General features: G+C 37.7%; 1 protein-coding gene across 1 annotated transcript in view; it reads right to left on the bottom strand.

Annotated features, from left to right (window-relative positions):
• Positions 1–18203, bottom strand: part of Efhc2 (EF-hand domain (C-terminal) containing 2) — a 164266-nt gene that overhangs the window by 57732 nt on the left and 88331 nt on the right. Inside the window, exons 8-11 of the mRNA XM_013030843.1 lie at positions 17137–17305; positions 9154–9296; positions 3876–4072; positions 232–362 (exon numbers count right to left, since the gene is read on the bottom strand). Coding sequence (XP_012886297.1) covers positions 232–362; positions 3876–4072; positions 9154–9296; positions 17137–17305 — 640 coding nt within the window. The remainder of the gene's footprint in view (positions 1–231; positions 363–3875; positions 4073–9153; positions 9297–17136; positions 17306–18203) is intronic.

Raw genomic sequence — 18203 nt, 5'->3', positions numbered from 1 at the left:
ACCTGTGTTCAAACCTTACTACTGCCAGAAAAAAAAAATTAATATTCTAAAACACTAATGGCCAAAACTTGATCACAAAGTAATGAAAATACAGAGAAATGCCAATTCCTAATAAAAAGCACGTAGTCAACTGATCAGAAAGCACTAGGAAATAGAGTGCCACTAGTGCTTTTTGGATAATTGGATAATCTTGAGTGTAAAACAGATTATCATTAATAGAATACAGTTTACCTGAATGTATTATAATCCACTAGCTTCGTATGCTTAGGGTCAGCAGCTGCAAATACCTGCTTGATGTCTTTTGCTCTCAATTCTACTTCCTTCAACTTTTTTAGGATTAATTCAAGGTTGCTAAATGGATACTAGAGGGAGAAAAAAAGAAAATATATTTTTAGTATATATATTTTTATTGTAAAGGTATTGTACAAAGGAGTTACAGTTACATGAATAAGGTAATGTGTACATTTCCCATCAAGCATTGTTACCTCCTCTTTTGTAGAAAAGATACTTTAAAGCCATCAAAAAAACCTTCACACAGTGAACCCAAATATAGTTGGATATGTCTTTTCATAGATATCAACATAAACTGCTTTGTTAGCTGTTGAATTCCAGTTTTAGAACAATTGACATTAGCCTAGAGCTTAGGTCTGAGAGAAATGAGCTCAAGGAATAGGAGGCCAAATGAGTAAATAATTTCTGCTTCCATTTCAATCTCTTCCCTGTAATCCTTAAGCATTGGCCCAGTATCTTGGCAGACTATAATGGAGAGAACGGAGATTTCAAAATTTCACAAATACACCCTCATTTTCTCCAGATCATTAGAATGGCACCCCTGTAACTGTTATCCACTAAGCAATGCAGTGATCAGAGGAAAGTTGAACGTCAACGATGCACATAGGCACTGTAAACTCCATTAATTCATTCTCTAGGCAGCCCATTGTTCCTGCCACCTACCCTGTGATTACTTCGGGGGGGGGGTGATGGCGGGGAGAATGTGTACATACCAATACTAGGGTTTGAACTCAGGACCAGGATGCTGTTCCTTAGCTTTTCTCTCTGGGCCAGGATTCTGTTCCTTAGCTTTTACAGCTCAAGGCTAGTGTTCTACCACTTGAACCATACCTCTACTTCTGGCTTTTAGGTTAACTGGATATCAGTATCACAGATTTCTCTGCCCAGGCTGGCTTTGAACTACAATCCTCAGATCTCAGCCTTCTGAGCAGCTAGGATTATAGTTATTAGTCACTGGATCCCAGCTGTGATTACTTTTTTTAAGTTAATAAGAATACTTGGTTGAATAAGAACATTTATTATTCAATCCTGTAAAGTATAAGGTTGAAAACAATTACAGATCAGAGATCAAAACTGCAAAGATGAAATTTTAGAATAAATATATTGACAGTAATTTAAAATAAAGCTCCCTTTCTTCATTCAAAAATGATCAGTTGGTTTGGAATCTACTACAGGCCCTTATTCATTTTCTTTTTTTCCATTTCTTTTCATCTGTGTCCATGATAAGGTCTATTAGGTCTGTTAAAAACTTTCTCAGGATGATATTAAAGAATATATTAATCTTTTTTTGCTTGCAATATCCTTCAGAGTAGTTTTAAGATAATATAATTTTCACTTGGGATGCTGATATGATACCAGATAATGCTTTTATCATATGAAATGAGAAAAGTCCTTTCTACCTTGAAACTATATTTGGGCTGGGGATGGTTTGGTTTTGGTTTGGTTTGGTTTTGGCTCAGCAGTGGACTGTTTGCCTACCATATGCAGGGCCTTGAGTTCCATCCCCAACACTGCCATCCACATACTATATGTAATAGTATGGTTTTATATACCTATCTTTATATATAGTTATATATGCATATATAACTACATATATAGTATCAACTATATATAAAATTACATATGCATATATAACTATATATACACATATATACATATATAGTTATATATTACTACATTTAGTTTTACTGTATGTAGTAATGCTAATTTACAATAGACATATATACTGAATATTCATAACCTAGAGAAATGTCCTAGTTTAGCAGCATAGCATATTGCAGAGCATGGGCAGTTTTCCCTCATTATCATGGGGCTGAGTGGGAGCTTGGGTTCCCTGATGCTGTTCAACATTGTAAGAGAGGATTCAACTGCATAGTGTTTGCCCAAGAAAATATGAAAACGCAAAAACTCCATATTATAGTAAAGTCGAACAAACCAAGTTGAATTTTAACTTAGGACCATCTGTATATTTTGTATTAAAATATGGTTTCGCTATGTTTGGAAATAGAACCTTAACTTATAACAGCTACAATGACTGGGCTTGCCATGGCTACATCGAGCTAAGAACTCCACACACATCATCCTCACATATACTCTTTCTTGCAACTTTGTCTAACAGGCACTGGTGTTACTCATTTTAAATATGAAGATATTGACGCTCCTAAAATATACATGGCTAAGGTCTCAACTATTAAGTGTAGAGTCAACTTTCTAAGCCAAGCCTGTGGATCTCTAGAAACTGTCTCAAGAGGGAATTTCTCATCTGAGTTTGGCGTTTTAATGTAGTTACAGGTCCGTGGTTTTTTAATAACCTAAAACTCTAACATTACAAATGGAGATACGCTGTAAGAACCCTGGAGTGTGCCGCTCAACCTCCTATCAAGAGAGACCCTGAGGAGACCATTGTGAGCAGACAGTCTTCCAGATCCATGCAGGCTTCACCTGTAATATTCCTACCTGTCAAATCTATTCTCTTCCCAGGATCTCCCATTTGATGACTGAACACAGCAGGGGAGTAAAAGTGGACCACTTCTGTGTGACTCACGATCTCTCTGATGAGCAGTCTTTGCTCAAGGTATCTCATCCACCAGGCTGAGACATTCTCGGAACATTACTCAGATGAAATAATCCCTACTTCATTCTCCTCTCCTTTCCCAAGGGATCAGACCTGAATGGTGCTCTGAAGGTTCTACCCATCCCCTGCATCCTCCTGGACCCTCTAATCTTTCAAAGGCCTTTCTCCCAATGTACCTCTAAGTTCAGGAGACCTTATCTGAACCAATTAAGTAAAACAGTTATGGGAGGGCAATACACACCTATCGTCCTAACTGTGGAGTGGAATATAAATAGGAGGATTGCAGCCCAGTCCAGGGGAGGCATAAATGTTAGACTTTAGCCAAACAATAACTAAGATAAAAAGGAGGCCTGGCCCAAATGGGCTCAGAAAGGCTGGGGTAGACTAAAAAGTTCACCCTGGAATTACTGAATTCCAAACAGTGGTTACATTACAAAACAAACAAACAAACACACATACACACACACACACACACACACACACACACACACACTTTTCAAACTCTCAGTAGCCAGTTTCTCCTTAAATCTTTATTTAGGCCTCAGGTGGCCACTGTTAAGAGAACTTGCAAACCTAGCAACTACTGATTTCCTTTGGGGGGGGGTTGTTTGTTCCAGTCTTGTTCTTCCATGTTGACCTGTGCCAATTAACTGGGATGACACAGTGTGTGGCACCAGATTGTCTTCCTTTCCTATAGTTGATGCATTGCTTTCTGAAAACATTGTTAGTGTCAGCAGAAAACCCAGGAAATTTGATTCAACCCTAGGCCTGCCTCCTGCCTGGAATCTGTGATGCTGGGCAGCAGAGAGCCAAGCATGTAAACAGAGGAGACAAGGACCTGGCCTCTGAGATGGGACCTGTGGCCAAGTACAGAGATTCATTATTCATACCCACATGTGTGAATGCACAATGTAAAACCAGTAGCAAGATACCGAAGAAAAGGCCATCGGAAAAGAAAAATATACATTGCAGAGGGCTGAGAGGCAAGTCAAGAAAAAGTAAATTTCACCTTGTCTTTATTGAGCTCCATGTAGTTGAAGGTGTAATCATCAGCATTGAGCAAACGAAACAGGTAGCCATTCACATTCAATGTGGTTCCTACATACAGCTCCTCAGCCTTGATATATTCTGATGGTTCACTTTTAAAGATTTCTTGTCCCGGCTTCTTAACACGACTTCTTTTCAAGAACAACCCACCAGCATTCCCTGTAACAAAAGAGAAGTGTCCATAGGTAACATTAGTCTTAATAGTCCATAGGTAATATTAGTCTTAATAGCCAGATGCTGGTGGCTCATGTCTGTAATCCTAGCTTCTCAGGAGGCTAAGATCTGAGGATCATGGTTCAAACACAGCCTAGGCAGCAAAGTTTATAAAATTTTTATCTCCACTTAACCACCAAAAAGCTGGAATTGGATCTGTGGCTTAAGTGGTAGAGCACTAGCCTGCAGCAAAAAAAAAAAAAAAAGCTTAGGGACAGCTCCCAGGCCCTGAGTACAAGCCCTAGGACTGACACAAAACAAAACAAAAAACATTTAACTAGTCTTTAGTTACTTTATCCTCAAACACTAGATTGTACAACTTATCTATGAATTCACATTCCATGTACATGTACATATTCATACAATGTGGAATTTTGGAAAAATAAAATAAATTACTAAAATAAAAAGGACATGAAAATAAAAAAAAGAAACTCAGGGATAAGAGAAAGGAGGAGGAGGAAATGAACGGGTAATAGAGGTGATTAATATGATCAAATAAATGCACTTTGCATCACATATATAATATGCACATATGTAACTGGCATAATGAAACTCATACTGCATAGTTAGTTTTAAAAAGAATTCATAAGTATGTTAAAGTAAAAAAGTGATATTCCAGCCTTTTCCTTCCTTTCTTCTTAATATAATAAAGTCTAAGCAAGGGCCTGATCCATATGACCTACAACATACTGGAAGTGTGGGATATCAGGAGATTCCTAGTTTTGGGTGCATGCTTAAATAATTCCTTTCTTGTACTTATTTCCACTGGTTTGTTCATAATTAATCTCACATATAGATTAAGGGCAAGATACCCCACTTTTAAAAAGGAGAATGTTTTAAGTGTTGAAAAATAATTATGGGATGTCCTCTTAAGTCTCTTTTTGCTACAAGTAAAATATTTTTGCTCCTTTTAGTAATGCCTTATATTGCCTGCTTTCCAGATTGGCACCATTTTATATGTTCATTTCTGTGCATTACTTTTTAACCTCTTTTAAAACAGCAAGCACAGCTGAACAAAGGACTCCAGTACCTTCTGATATAGAACTGAAATCTATAGATATATGAATACAGCCTGAGACCACAGGAGCTTTTGTGGGGAGCTCCAGCCCCCTCCTCTGTCCATATTCAGACACTGTAGATGGTGGAAAAACAAAGTCTTTGGAGCCAAATAGAGCTGCATTCCATCTGGGATATCACTTGACTGCTTGGGGTGACTTTTTTTTTTGTCTGTGCCAGTCCTTGAGCTTGAACTCAGGGCTTACTTAGGTACTGTCTTTTAGTTTCTCTTGCTCAAGGCTAATGCTCTACCATTTGATCACAGCACCACAGCTGGCTTTTTCTGAGTAGTTTACTGGACATAAGAGTCTCACGGACTTTTGTGCCTGGACTAGCTTCAAACTTCAATCCTCAGATCTCAGTCTCCCTAGTAGCTAGGATTTCAGACATGAGCCACTAGCTTAAGAGGTTTGTTTTTGTTTTTGTTTGTTTTAACATCTGTGCACTTCTGTAAATCTCATTGGTAAAATTGGGATAAAAATTGTGGAGGAGCCATGAAAATGTACTTCTCAGGTCACCTACTGAGGGAACATAACTGATGGAAGACTCCATCTGCCATATTCTGAGGTCCATCTTTAGGAGTGTAAAGATCATTCGAATCACAGGCTGCTTCCAACAAATGACTGTACAAGGGAGAGACAGTAAGACTGTCTCATTCCTATAAAGACAGAAGCTATTCCAACTTGGAACTTTGACTTGGCTTTGCAAAAATTCCCTAAAATTCCATTTGTGAGAGGAGTCTAGGATCAGAAGGACTGTAGTGAGAGAGCTCCTCAGGCTTCCTTTGGCTCCCTCTATAATTTCCCTTGCCAGCCTTATATCCAAATAAATTTCTTGCATTTATGATCCTGTTCCATATGTGCTTCTTAGAGGACCTGACCTACCTTCAACTTAAAAGTCCCTGTACTATTCATGAGACTGAGATCAGAGGATCAGGGTTCAAAGCCAGCCTGGGCAGGAAAGCCTGTGAGACTCTTATCTCCAATTGACCACCAGAAAACCGGAAGTGGCGCTGTGGCTCAAGTGGTAGAGTGCTCACCTTGAGGTGAAGAGCTCAGGGACAGCACCCAAGCACAGAGTTTAAGCCCCACGACTGACCAAAAAAAAAAAAAGTCCCTGTAATGTCCTTGTAAGGATAACAGTAGATTCTCAAATAATGGCTATTATTATAAGCTTGTAGCTATCTGCCATCACTGTTCTACTTATACAAGAATTTGCTTAGCCACATTTTCCTCATTCTAGATACACAAAGCTAGGGGTTTGTTTGTTTGTGTGCCATTTAGAGCATGAAATATTCATCCGTATTCGATGTCCTGTTATAAGATTTCCCACTACTCAAATAACTGTGAAGTCTGATTTAGTTATCTAAGTTATTCATTACTTATTGGTGTGTTGGTAACTTATATGAAATTTTGCAAGTCAGTGTTAAACAGTTGGCTTCTTGGAATTAGCCATGATTGGGGTACTCACACCATGTAGACTGGCAAACAGTAAAAACCAGAGCTTTCCACTTTTTTCCCAAAGAACAGTTAACCAGCATGTCACTGATTATTCTCCTCAAATGTATGTATTTACCACAGCTAAGAGTTAGAAACATGTACAGCCAAGGAATGGAACTACAGTTCCATTCCTTAGTCAATAGCTACTAACAGCAATGATGACAGGATCCATCCAATGCCAAGAGCATGTCATAAGCTGGGGGCTGGAACCTTGGCAATGCCCTAACAGACAGAAGGAATAGAGAAAGATGGATTCTGAGGATTAAATTTGTCTAGCTGGGGTAATTAATAATAATGCAAAAATTTTCTAAGCCAGGTTATTAAATGTTCTCTCAGCTTGCTGGTTGTGCGTAGGACATAACCAGACCATGAGTTTGAAGTCCCTGAGTTCCATAAGTGCCCCAGAGAAAGAAGAGATAGTTCTCCAGCTCTGAGACAAATACAATCATTCCTTGTTCATCATTTTATATGTTTGGGTTTCCATTTAATACATCTTTGTAAAAAGAAATCTATTCTTACCTATGGTAAATAGTGCTGTGATAAGCATAGTTGTGCTGGTAGCTTTATCATGGCCTTGTTTGTGATCCTTTAGGTAAATGCCCAAAAGTGGGATTGCTGGGTCATAGGGGAGTCTTTTGAGGAACCTCCATACTGCTTTCCAAAAGTGGTTGAACAAGTTTACACTCCCACCAACAATGCAGTAGGGTTCCCTTTTGGCCACATCCCCTCCAGCATATGTTGTTGTTAGATTTCTTGATTATAGCCATTCTAACTGGGGTGAGGTGGAATCTCAATATTGTCTTGATTTGCACTTCTTTTATGGCTAGAGAAGTTGAGCATTTCTTCATGTGTCTATTGGCCATTCTTACTTCCTCTTCAGAGAAGTCTCTCTTTAAGTCTTTAGCCCACTTATCAATTGGGCAGTTGTTTCTTTGAGGGTTTGTTGTTGGGGGATTTAATTTTTTGATTCTAAGCATATTTGAGACATGAGACCCTTGTCCATTGTATGGCTAGTGAAGATCTTCTCCCAATCCATTGTCTCTCTATTGATCTTGCTAGCTATGTCCTTTGCCATGCAGAAGCTCTGAGGCTTCATGCTATCCCATTTGTCCAACCTTTCTTTGATTTGTTGTGTTTCTGGGTCTTTATTAAGAAAATTTCAGCCTGTGCCAGAGAGACCTAGGGTTTCTCCTATTCCATCCTGTACTGTTTTCAGAGTGTCTGCTTTGACTCCAAGGTCTTCGATCAATTTGGAGTTGATTCTGGTGCAGGGTGATATATAAGGATCTAGCTTTAGTTTTCTACAGGTGTTTAACCAATTTTGCCAGCACCATTTACTGAAGAGGCTGTCTTTCTTCCGTTCTATTTTTTTTAGCTCCCTTATCGAAGATTAGGTGGCTTTTATTGCAGCATTGTTTACCATAGCTAAGATATGGAACCAACCCAGATGCCCCTCAATAGATGAATGGATCAAGAAAATATGATATATATATATATATACCACATTTTCTTGAAATATATATATATGCATATGTGTGCACACACACAATGGAATTCTATGCCTCCATCAAAAAGAATGACACTGCCCTATTTGTTAGGAAATGGAAAGATGGGAAAAAATATATTAAGTGAAGTAAGCCAGTCCCAAAGAAACATAGGTCCCATGGTTTCCCTTATTTGCAATAACTAGTATATGTCTAGAATAAGCAGAAAAGGTCAAAAGCTATGTACATAGGATCATATAAGATGATGATAAGTGAAATGAACCCCAAGATAGGGACACGAAGGTTCTATCTTTCTTGCTGCTGTTTTTAATGTATTTATAATGCACTATGTGATTGTTTTTTGTTTCTTTTGTATGTTCTTCCCCCATGGTATAAGCCCTGTTTTCACTGTATTTGATTCCAGTGCCCTGATCTTGTTTATACATTTTTCTAATTTGGGGAGGGGATGGTAAATAACAAAATGCTTAAATAAGGATACAGGTTGACCCATTGTAACAATGAGATGTATAAAACACTATGTTGGAAATGAACTTTACAACTTCGGGAGGGGAGAAAGGAGTAGGGAAGGTGGAGAGTGAAGGGAAGGTAGGGGAAAACCAAAGGAGGGTAACAGTGCTCAATAGGATATGTACTCATTACCTTACTCATGTAACTGTAACCCCTCTGTACAGTATCTTTACAGTAAACACACACATATGAGCAAACATATATATATATGTGTATGTGTGTATATATATATATATATATATACTAGTATATATATATATATATATATATATATATATATATATATATATATATATATATAAATCCAAAAGAAAAAAGAAATCTATTGTCTTGGAATGAAACACCAAAACTATTGTGTATCATCTAGGCTGTACGATCAAAGACTATTCCCTAATTTATTTCAAAATAATGAAGCAGTTAAATGTTCTGAGAAAAATACTCTGGGAGAATTGAATCTTACCTGAGTTCCTCTCTATAGGTTCAAACACTGAAATTGTGTCATCACTGAGAAAGAAGGAAATAACAAACATCCTGTCCATATCTACACATTTGTGTGTGATCAATTTTGCAAAATACCGGAGTATATTGCTTATTTGGCCATAGCTGTAGAAGAGAAACAAGGAATAAAGTATTATACAATTAATCTCCCACATATCATGTTTATATTATTTTAAAAAATCAGGAACCTATTAAATGTATATCATAGGAATTTAACCTTTCTGAAGTGAACAAGTCCAAATATCATCTGGAGGTTTTAATTCTAGATACAGAAGGAGTATCTCAGAATATTAGGTATGTCTTATTCTTTTGTAGCCTAGAAATCACATCAGGAATGGACTGAATACACATATCATAAACATGCCACTCATATGAATCAATTATTTTCTACACACAAGGCTAGCCAACAATTCTAATCACTGTGTCAGATAGAAGAACATCTAGTTCTGTGGCCTGAATCAGTCCAGGGTGGCATGCTCTGCTCAGGCCTGGGGTTACCCCATGTTTGACACCTACTATCTCATGCCCCCTACCTTGAAGCCCATCTTCCACCTCCCTGAGTTCCTCTTCCATCTTCCCAGCAATTTCTTTTGGTAGAAAAAGTAACCTTTCTCTTCCAAATGCTGAACTAAGTATTATAGACTTTTAAATACATGTTTTATAGTACTTATTACCTGTATTTTAAATCACCATTAATGAGTGTGTTGTATCATATTAAGAGTCACTAATATAATATTTTACAAGTTTTATATTCAATAAATGTTTGCAGAAACATTTGTAGAAATGTTTATCAAGACAAAGATTGGAAGTCATGCTTGGAATTCTATGCATGAATATAGGTTGAAGATGAGATCAAGCCATAGGAATAAAAATTCCCTCAGGGTGACATTGATCAAGATATATTGTGTTCATTAGTTATTAAATGGTAACTCCTTTGTACAACTACTTAAAGATAATAATAAAAAGAAAAATTCAAAAAAAATTTCCTAAGGCTAGGGTGGTGGTGAACACCCATAATCACAGCACTTAATTTGGAAGGTAGAGACAGAATCATTAGAAGTTCAAGGCCAGCTTGAGCTATATATCAAGACACTGTCTAAAAACCAAATAAAACAAAGTAACAAAGAAACCAGTTCCCAAAGGTGATTGTTTTTGTCACTGAAGAAAGTAATTCATGTTCTCTCAGCAGAAGCATGTCTACAGGTATCAACTGGTGAAAGGTAGCCCTTAAAACAAATAGCCCTCAGGGAACTCTTTCAGAATCAAAACCATTACACAATAAAAATCAACTGTGGTTTTTTTTTTTTTTTACCACATCTCTATCACAACTCTAAACAGAATGGTCCTCACTGGCAGATTTGCTTAAACTCATTCTTTGTGCTCATAGCGATGAAAACCGAAGTATTTGGTGGCTCATACCTGCAATCCTAGCTATTCAGGAGACCAAACTCTGAGGATGATGGTTCAAAGCCAAGCCTGGGCAGACAAATCTATGGAACTCCAATGAAGTAGCAAAAAGCCGGAAGTGGAGGTGTGGCTCAACTGGCACACACAAAAAAAGTACTTTATTTTTGTTTAGACAGGCAAACGTTACTTTTCTCTACCCCTTTCTTGGATTGTCCATGAAACTGGGCTGAGAATGCATGGTACCAAGATTCCCAGCTTGAAGTCTCCAGTGAGATGCAACCCACGAATCTGTAAAACTAGCTCTAGGGTAGCCTGGGCAAAATAGAACGCCACAGCTCTGTTTTTTTTTTTTTCTTGTTGCCTAGCCCCCAGGCTGCAGAGATAGGCTTCACACAGTACAGGGGCCAGATTTACTTTGTCAAACATCATCTCTGGTTCATAAATGAACTGATAACTAATGGATCCAGCAGTTTCTTCATGTGATAAAACACATAGCGGAAGTATTATTGGAACAACTGAATAAGTTCCAATCTCAGGATGAATTAATACTACTGGAAATTAAACTTCTTAGAACTTAAATTTCAACATGCCATGGTGTTTTTTTAACCTCGTTCTAGTGTTCTGGAGATCTCATCAATAAGAGACACAACCTACTCAATAAAATCTTTAGACTAACAGTTCACAAAGCTTATTGTATATAAAAGTCACCAGGGAAACTTGTTAAATATGCAGAAACCATAGTCTCACCCCCAGAGATATGATCTCAATAGTTAGCTTGTATTTCTGGAAAGCTGCATTATGAATAAGTACACCAGGAAATTCTGCTGAGGAGGTCCCCCAGAGCACACTGGAAGAAACACTCCAAGTGTCTTCAAGTATTTCCTTGATTAATAGGCTCACTCTCAAACTGCTCTGAACATACTTTTATCATAATCTCCACCCTCCAAGCTAAAACCTGCCCATACCTCCTACACCAACCATAATATCACACCCCATTTAATGCCACATAGACTTGTACTCTTGGCTGGATGTCTTAAAAATATGTTGATTCCCACTGTCCCCAAATAAATTTCTAGATCAAGAAGCCATGTCTTACATTTGCTATATATAGCCCCAAACTTTCCCACTTTCTTTTCTCTCATGATGGTGATAGAACCCAGAACCTTCTGCATGCTATCGAGTCGCATCCCCATCCCTCCACTTTCTCTTAAACCCAACAGGATTTATCCTTCCTAAACTGCTCTTATAGGGACCACAATGCCAATTCCAATACTACATGTCTACATCTAACATAACAGATGAGCAACAATTGCCCACTCTTTACATGATACTCTTGTTTCACTGGGCTCCCAGGATCATGCATTTTGCTCAATTTGTCCCTGCCCTGCCTCTTCTTATGTCCCCTTCTAGTCTTTTATGCTTCTTCTCCTAGCTTTCTTCAGTCTCTGTTATTTTTGGCAGTACTGGTGTTTGAACTCAGGCTCTTGCAATCTTGATAGGTAGTCATTGTATCACTTAAACCATGATTCCAGCCTTTTGAGGCCTTATTTTTCAGATAAGGTCTCACATTTTTGCCTAGGGTCAACTTCAGATCAAGTTCCTACTACCTATACCTTCTCCATAGCTGAGATTACAGAAGTACCACCACCATACCAGTTTATTTATTGAGATGTTGTCTCTCTAACTTTTTCCTTGTGTTTCCCCTGAATTGTGAGCTTCCTGATCTTTTCCTCCAAAGAGGCTGGGATTATATATAGGTACCACTATTCCCAGTCCCTGCCCAATCTGTTGATTTGAAATATCCCAAGCTCTACTTTCAAGGTTTTCATATAATTTGACTTTATGAATTGAAATAGTATCTACATGTTGATTTCCAAGTTTGTGCCTGTAGCTCAGACTTCTATCTTGAACCGCTTGCTTATAAACACACCTGTTTCCACTTTGTATTTAATAGCTATCTCAAACTTAACTTGTTCAAAATCTAAGCTTCTGCTCTTGCTCCAAAACCTACTTTATCTACAGTCTTGTCCATCTCAGTGCTGGCAAATTCTCCCCTGCAGTAGCTTAGATTCAAAGCTTGAGAAACATCCTTAACTCCTAATTTCTTTCATATCTTATCTGTCAGAAAACCTTGAAAATATTTCATTAAGGGCCAGTGGTTCACAACTATAATCTTCTGGAGGCTGAGATATGAGAATCAAAGTGTGGACACAGCTCAGGTAAAAAGCCAGAAAATTGGAAGCATGACTGAAGTGATAGAGCACAAAGTCCTGAGTTCAGGCTCTAGTGTGGGCACAAAAAAATCCCTACAACCCTTTCAGAATCCACTGTTTAATCCCTTCCACTGAACTCACCTAGATTCCAGCCATTATAATTTTTTCTTTTGCTATACTATAGCAGCCACTTCACTAGCTCTAATTTCGCCATTATCCTCCCACAGTCTGCACTCAATATGGCACTGAAGGGATTTTTTTTTAATATATCCCAACCCAATGAAGTTGCTTTTCTGCTCCAGTCTCCCAGTGATGCCTCCTTAGGGAACTCAACAATCCTTATTATGATCTACAAGGCGCCCTGTGACCCATCCCATTATTTCTTTCCACTTCATCTCCATAAGGTATGCTCTGCTCTCCACTCATCCACTTTATTGAAGCAAAAGGCCATATCAGCCTTATGGATGATTTTTCTTTATCCTAAGCATGTTTCTTGCTTAGAATATCATGCTCAATTATTTCTTCTGCCTGGAACATACTTTCTCTCAAAAAGATCCTTCACAACATGCTATCAAAAAAACTACCAGACAGTGGTAAATAGCTGTACCATACTCCCATCATCCTTTTCATAACACCTTAATACTATTGTACTATTTTAATGGTACTTCATACCATCTGTATACTACCTCATATGCTTTTGTACTATCTTTAACTTTTTGCATAGCTCTCCCAGGTGGAAGGAAGTTCTATGAATATAACAGGGCTCTGTATCTATTTTTTCCACTAATGTAATACAAATATCAAAGTTGTATGAGAAGTGCCCAGGTAAGTGCTTGGCACACAACAGGTACTCAGGAAATATTTGTTGACTAAGCAAATCAATGGCTGACCCAGAGCTACACATCTACTAAATTCTTTATAACAAAAAAGCTATAGAGTGTTGTGATTAGAAGACATGTGAAAGCTTGTTTTTAATAATGAAAAATATTTTAAAGGGAGAAAAATGGCGGGTGGGAATAGCAGATGGACAAAGATATGAGATAAGTGAGAGATTAGGATTAAACCGTGACTTTGTGGATGATATATTGGTCATGAATAGCACAAGTATTGGAAATAGTCTTCCTGGTAGGAAGTCATCTGTTTCTTCAATCCAAAAATAAGAACTGAATCAGCAAATATTTAAAGTATTTACAAGCTTCACATCACCCATCCATTCCTTTTTTTACTAGACAATGCGCCAACATTGTTCTAACTCTTAGAAAAACAATAAGGCTGATGGCAATCCCTAACTTCAAATAGTTCTTGGGTTAAGGAACCCACAAATTATATAAATGAGTGATACCAAAGCCCTGTGATAAATACAAACTCTATGACAAGAAAGGAACTCCACAAGTCAGATTTCTCTGGGTTTAAAACCTAATTCAAATAAAAATCAACTGTGTAAAGTTTGACAAGCTGAAGAGCCTCTCAGCACCTCTGTTTCTTCAAATCAAAAAATGGATGGGCCAGGTACTGGTAGTTCCTGCCTATAATCCTTACATACTCAAGAGGCTGAGATCTGAGGGTCAAGATTCAAAGACAGCCTACGCAGAAAATTCTGTGGGACTCTTATCTCCAATTTCCAACAAAAATCCCGAAGTAAAGGTATAGCTTAAGTGAAAAAGCCAAGCAAAATGGTGAGGCTCTGAGTTCAACACACACACACACACACACACACACACACACACACACACACACACACACACACACACACAATGAGAATGGATGATATTTTCCCAGGCTGTTTTAATGATTGAACAAGATCAAGTGTTAAGAAGTAATTAATACACAGTAATCACACTTATTGGTAGCAATATTATTATTAGAGAGATATTCAGCATGACATTGTAGACACACAGAACAAATAACTCATTCAACTCCGTGCTCTAAAAAGATATTCAGCAAGAAAGATACTCTGTTTCTCCAAGACATACTTGATAATCTCCCCACCAGGCCATCACAGTTATGTTTGTTCAGACAGTAAAGAGTTCTTTATCAAAACCTCTCACATGCCTTAATTTGAAATGATTTCTTCTAGTGACTCAAAGTAGCAGCATTAACCTCAGAACAATAGGACTCAGTACATTTGTTTCATAGCATTATACAAAATCAATATATCATGTACAATTTCGTGTCCTGATTCAGTTTCTTTATTTTCATAAAGAAACTATCCTTTGTATGCTCTGTGAGATCATCTTCCTTAGGTTCTCACAGTTTTGAAACCTTAGGTCATTTAAACTCCTGCATGAGTCTCCAGCCGAATGTGCCAGTTACTATGGAAACAAGGTCACTGTGTGGGAGGAGCTTGACGTGTATTCCTGGCACAAAACAAGCGGTGGACAGAAAGAAATGAAATTAGACACATTTGTGCCTATAACTACCATCCTCCAGCTGGGATAGCATGACACACATATAGAACACTGTCTGTAGTCAGGATTCTGTGGGCAAGTTTATACAGTGTAGAGAAAGAGAGATTAAGTCAACTGCCCACAAAGAACTGTTTCCTCCTGGGTTCCAGAAGCAACACCCTGGATAATATTTCATCTTGTTTACTTATAAGAAAACTTCCCTCTTCTTTTACAATAGGGACATTCTTCCTTCCCATATCCTCTGAGTGGCTGCCCCTAAAAACAGCAGTTAGTAAAAGTCATCCATCAAAAGTCCTATCATGGAAGCTCATTATTAACACTATCATTAAGAGAATAAGTTGGTGTTTCTCTTGCATATCAAAATTAGTGATTTTCAAACTCTGGTACCTCAGAATCTCCTGGAGGCCTTGTGAAAACACAAGAGCTCTAGTGGGATTTACCCCCAAGTTGGTCTGGGAAAGACCCCCAAATTAGTATTTGTAACAAGTATGAGAACCACAGTTTGAGTAGCACTGAATTTAAGACTTAAATAAAACTTTCAAGCCATTAGGAAAATAAAAGATTATTTCTTGAAAGACAAAGGACATCATAGCCCAGTAAATGCACAGTATAATTGTCAACAAGAGAATTGAACTATTTTTTACAAATAGAGTACAACTATTGCTATCTCTTTTTTTAAAGAGAGTACAGCTATTGCTATCTTTTCTTTAAATGTTCAATGACAAAAATGTGACATAGTCAACATGATTGAATTCACAATGCTGAATTTTCCTCCTTCTCTTAGTCTTACTACACATACCTTTCATCATTTTTCTCCCCAGGATATCCTCACCCATTTTCTCCTTCACATGGGACTGCAAATTGTATATCACATTCTATTCAAGAATCTACAACACTGCTCTATCAATTGTTTCCCTGACTTCTTCCTATGAAGCCTGCTCTCTCTGCAGAAGCAAAAATTAGCACTCAGCAGTACCTACAGACTTTGCATCATGTGTATTGGAATACTTTGGAAAAAATTCATCATTCAGTCACATGAACAATCTATTGTTATGGAACTTAACCAAAACTCTCAAGTCAAAACAACCAAAATAACATTGTGAAAAACACTTTTATAAAGCACTGAAATAGCTAAATCAGGAGTTGCCGAACTACAGTCTATAGCCAGATCCAGCCAGCCACCTGTGTTTATGTGGCTTTGGAGAGAAGAGTAGTTTGTATATTTTTAAATTGTTGAAAAAAATTGAAAGAATAATAATATTCTGTGACATGCAAAAAGTAAATGAACTTCAAATACCAATGTCTATAAAAAGTTGTAATGGAACACAGTCAAGCATGCATATTCTCTCATTGCCTTCATGCTAACTCACACATCTGAGTGGTTATGACAGAGATCATACAGCCTAACAAGCCAAAATTATCTCACCCCCCCAAAAAAAATTTACAAAATAGATATGGAAAGACAACACAGAGGATAATATCATTACAGATGACACATTAAGTACTCAAGTAAGAAGACATGCTAAGCAACTTCATTTTAAAAGCTACAAAGCTAGATGCAAGTGGCACACACCTGTAATGCTAGCTATTCAGGAGTCTGTGAGGTAAGGATCAAGGTTTGCAGCCAGTTCAAGCAGACAAATCCAACAGACTCTTATCCACAATTAACCAGCAAAGAACCAGAACTAGAGACATGCCTCAAGTGGTAGGGTACCAGTTGTAAGCAGAAAAGATTAAGCAAGAGTGTGAGGCCCTGAGTTCAAGCCCTAGTATCAGTACAAAAAAAAGCTACAATAATGTGTCCCTGAACTGGAAATCAGATGAGCTATATGACATCTGTTTTAATATGAGGACTGTTATAAACTCCAAACAACATATTGGGGGATTGCAGGATTACAATTACGGTTCCCTTATCACCTGTCTTCTTCCATGAACTTCTTGAAGTTCTTCTGGTGAGGTGTGGGCCTGAGGCCTATGCAAGAACGAAGAGAATCCTCTTCAGATCCAAAGCCATTGTAAGGTGGAAATTTCCTTTCTATTTTTGGAGGAGGAGCAGGAGGCTCACATGGAATGGAGGGAAAGTTCTCTAGAAAAAAACAAAGGCAAACAAAACATCAATATTATTTTTGCCCTGTTATAGCTGTTTTGAAAGGCTTGTTATGATTTCAAGATGAGCATGGAGATCTTTGTAGACTATTTTAAACTTTTTCAAATAACATGACAAAATCATATGAGAGTAAGTTTTGACCATGTTTACTGAAACCACAGAAATCATTTAATAATCACCATTGTTTCAAAAGAAAAAAATTCAAATAAGTAAATATTTCTCTTTGGTTATCACATCTCCATTTCTGAATGTTATTTACTTCTATGGCTTTTTCCAATGATATGAAATTCAAACTTGAAAACTTATGCTCTATTTTATCCTCTATTTTAACCTGTAATAAATTTAGCTCTCTCTTGTCTTCATTTACCATTTGCTAGTAAAATTCTTTTCCAAATAGGACTGTCCTCTGACCATTTCCCCTTTAACCTTACTCATTGGCCTGATCCCCCTCCCACACACTTTCCCAGACTATCCCTTGCCTCCAATTCAACTCTAGGACAAAGACATGACACTTGACTACCTAGTTCAAAACAAACAGAAAAAATAAAATTTCTTTCTTCTCACCAGTCACTGTTCCAGGTCACTCTGCTACTGCTCAGAAAATAAAGGCTGCAATTGTACTTAACACAGAGCAAAATAAAACAGAACCAAAAAAAAAGGACCTTATAATACCTACTTGCCCATTCTCTCCAAGGGAGCACCAAATATTATTGATGGTGGTGAGAGACCTGGAAACATATTTGTAATAGTCTAGAAACTCATTTGCAAGGCTGTGCAATCTCTGAGAAACAACCATACTTTCTAAGACAAGTAACATATTCACCACATCTATTCAAGTCACTATTTACCCCAACACATGGGAACCAATATATCCCAA

This window comes from Dipodomys ordii, unplaced genomic scaffold, assembly GCF_000151885.1.
Source record: "Dipodomys ordii isolate 6190 unplaced genomic scaffold, Dord_2.0 Scaffold134, whole genome shotgun sequence".
Taxonomy (NCBI): Eukaryota; Metazoa; Chordata; class Mammalia; order Rodentia; family Heteromyidae; genus Dipodomys; species Dipodomys ordii.
This window is presented reverse-complemented; position numbering and strand designations above follow the sequence as displayed.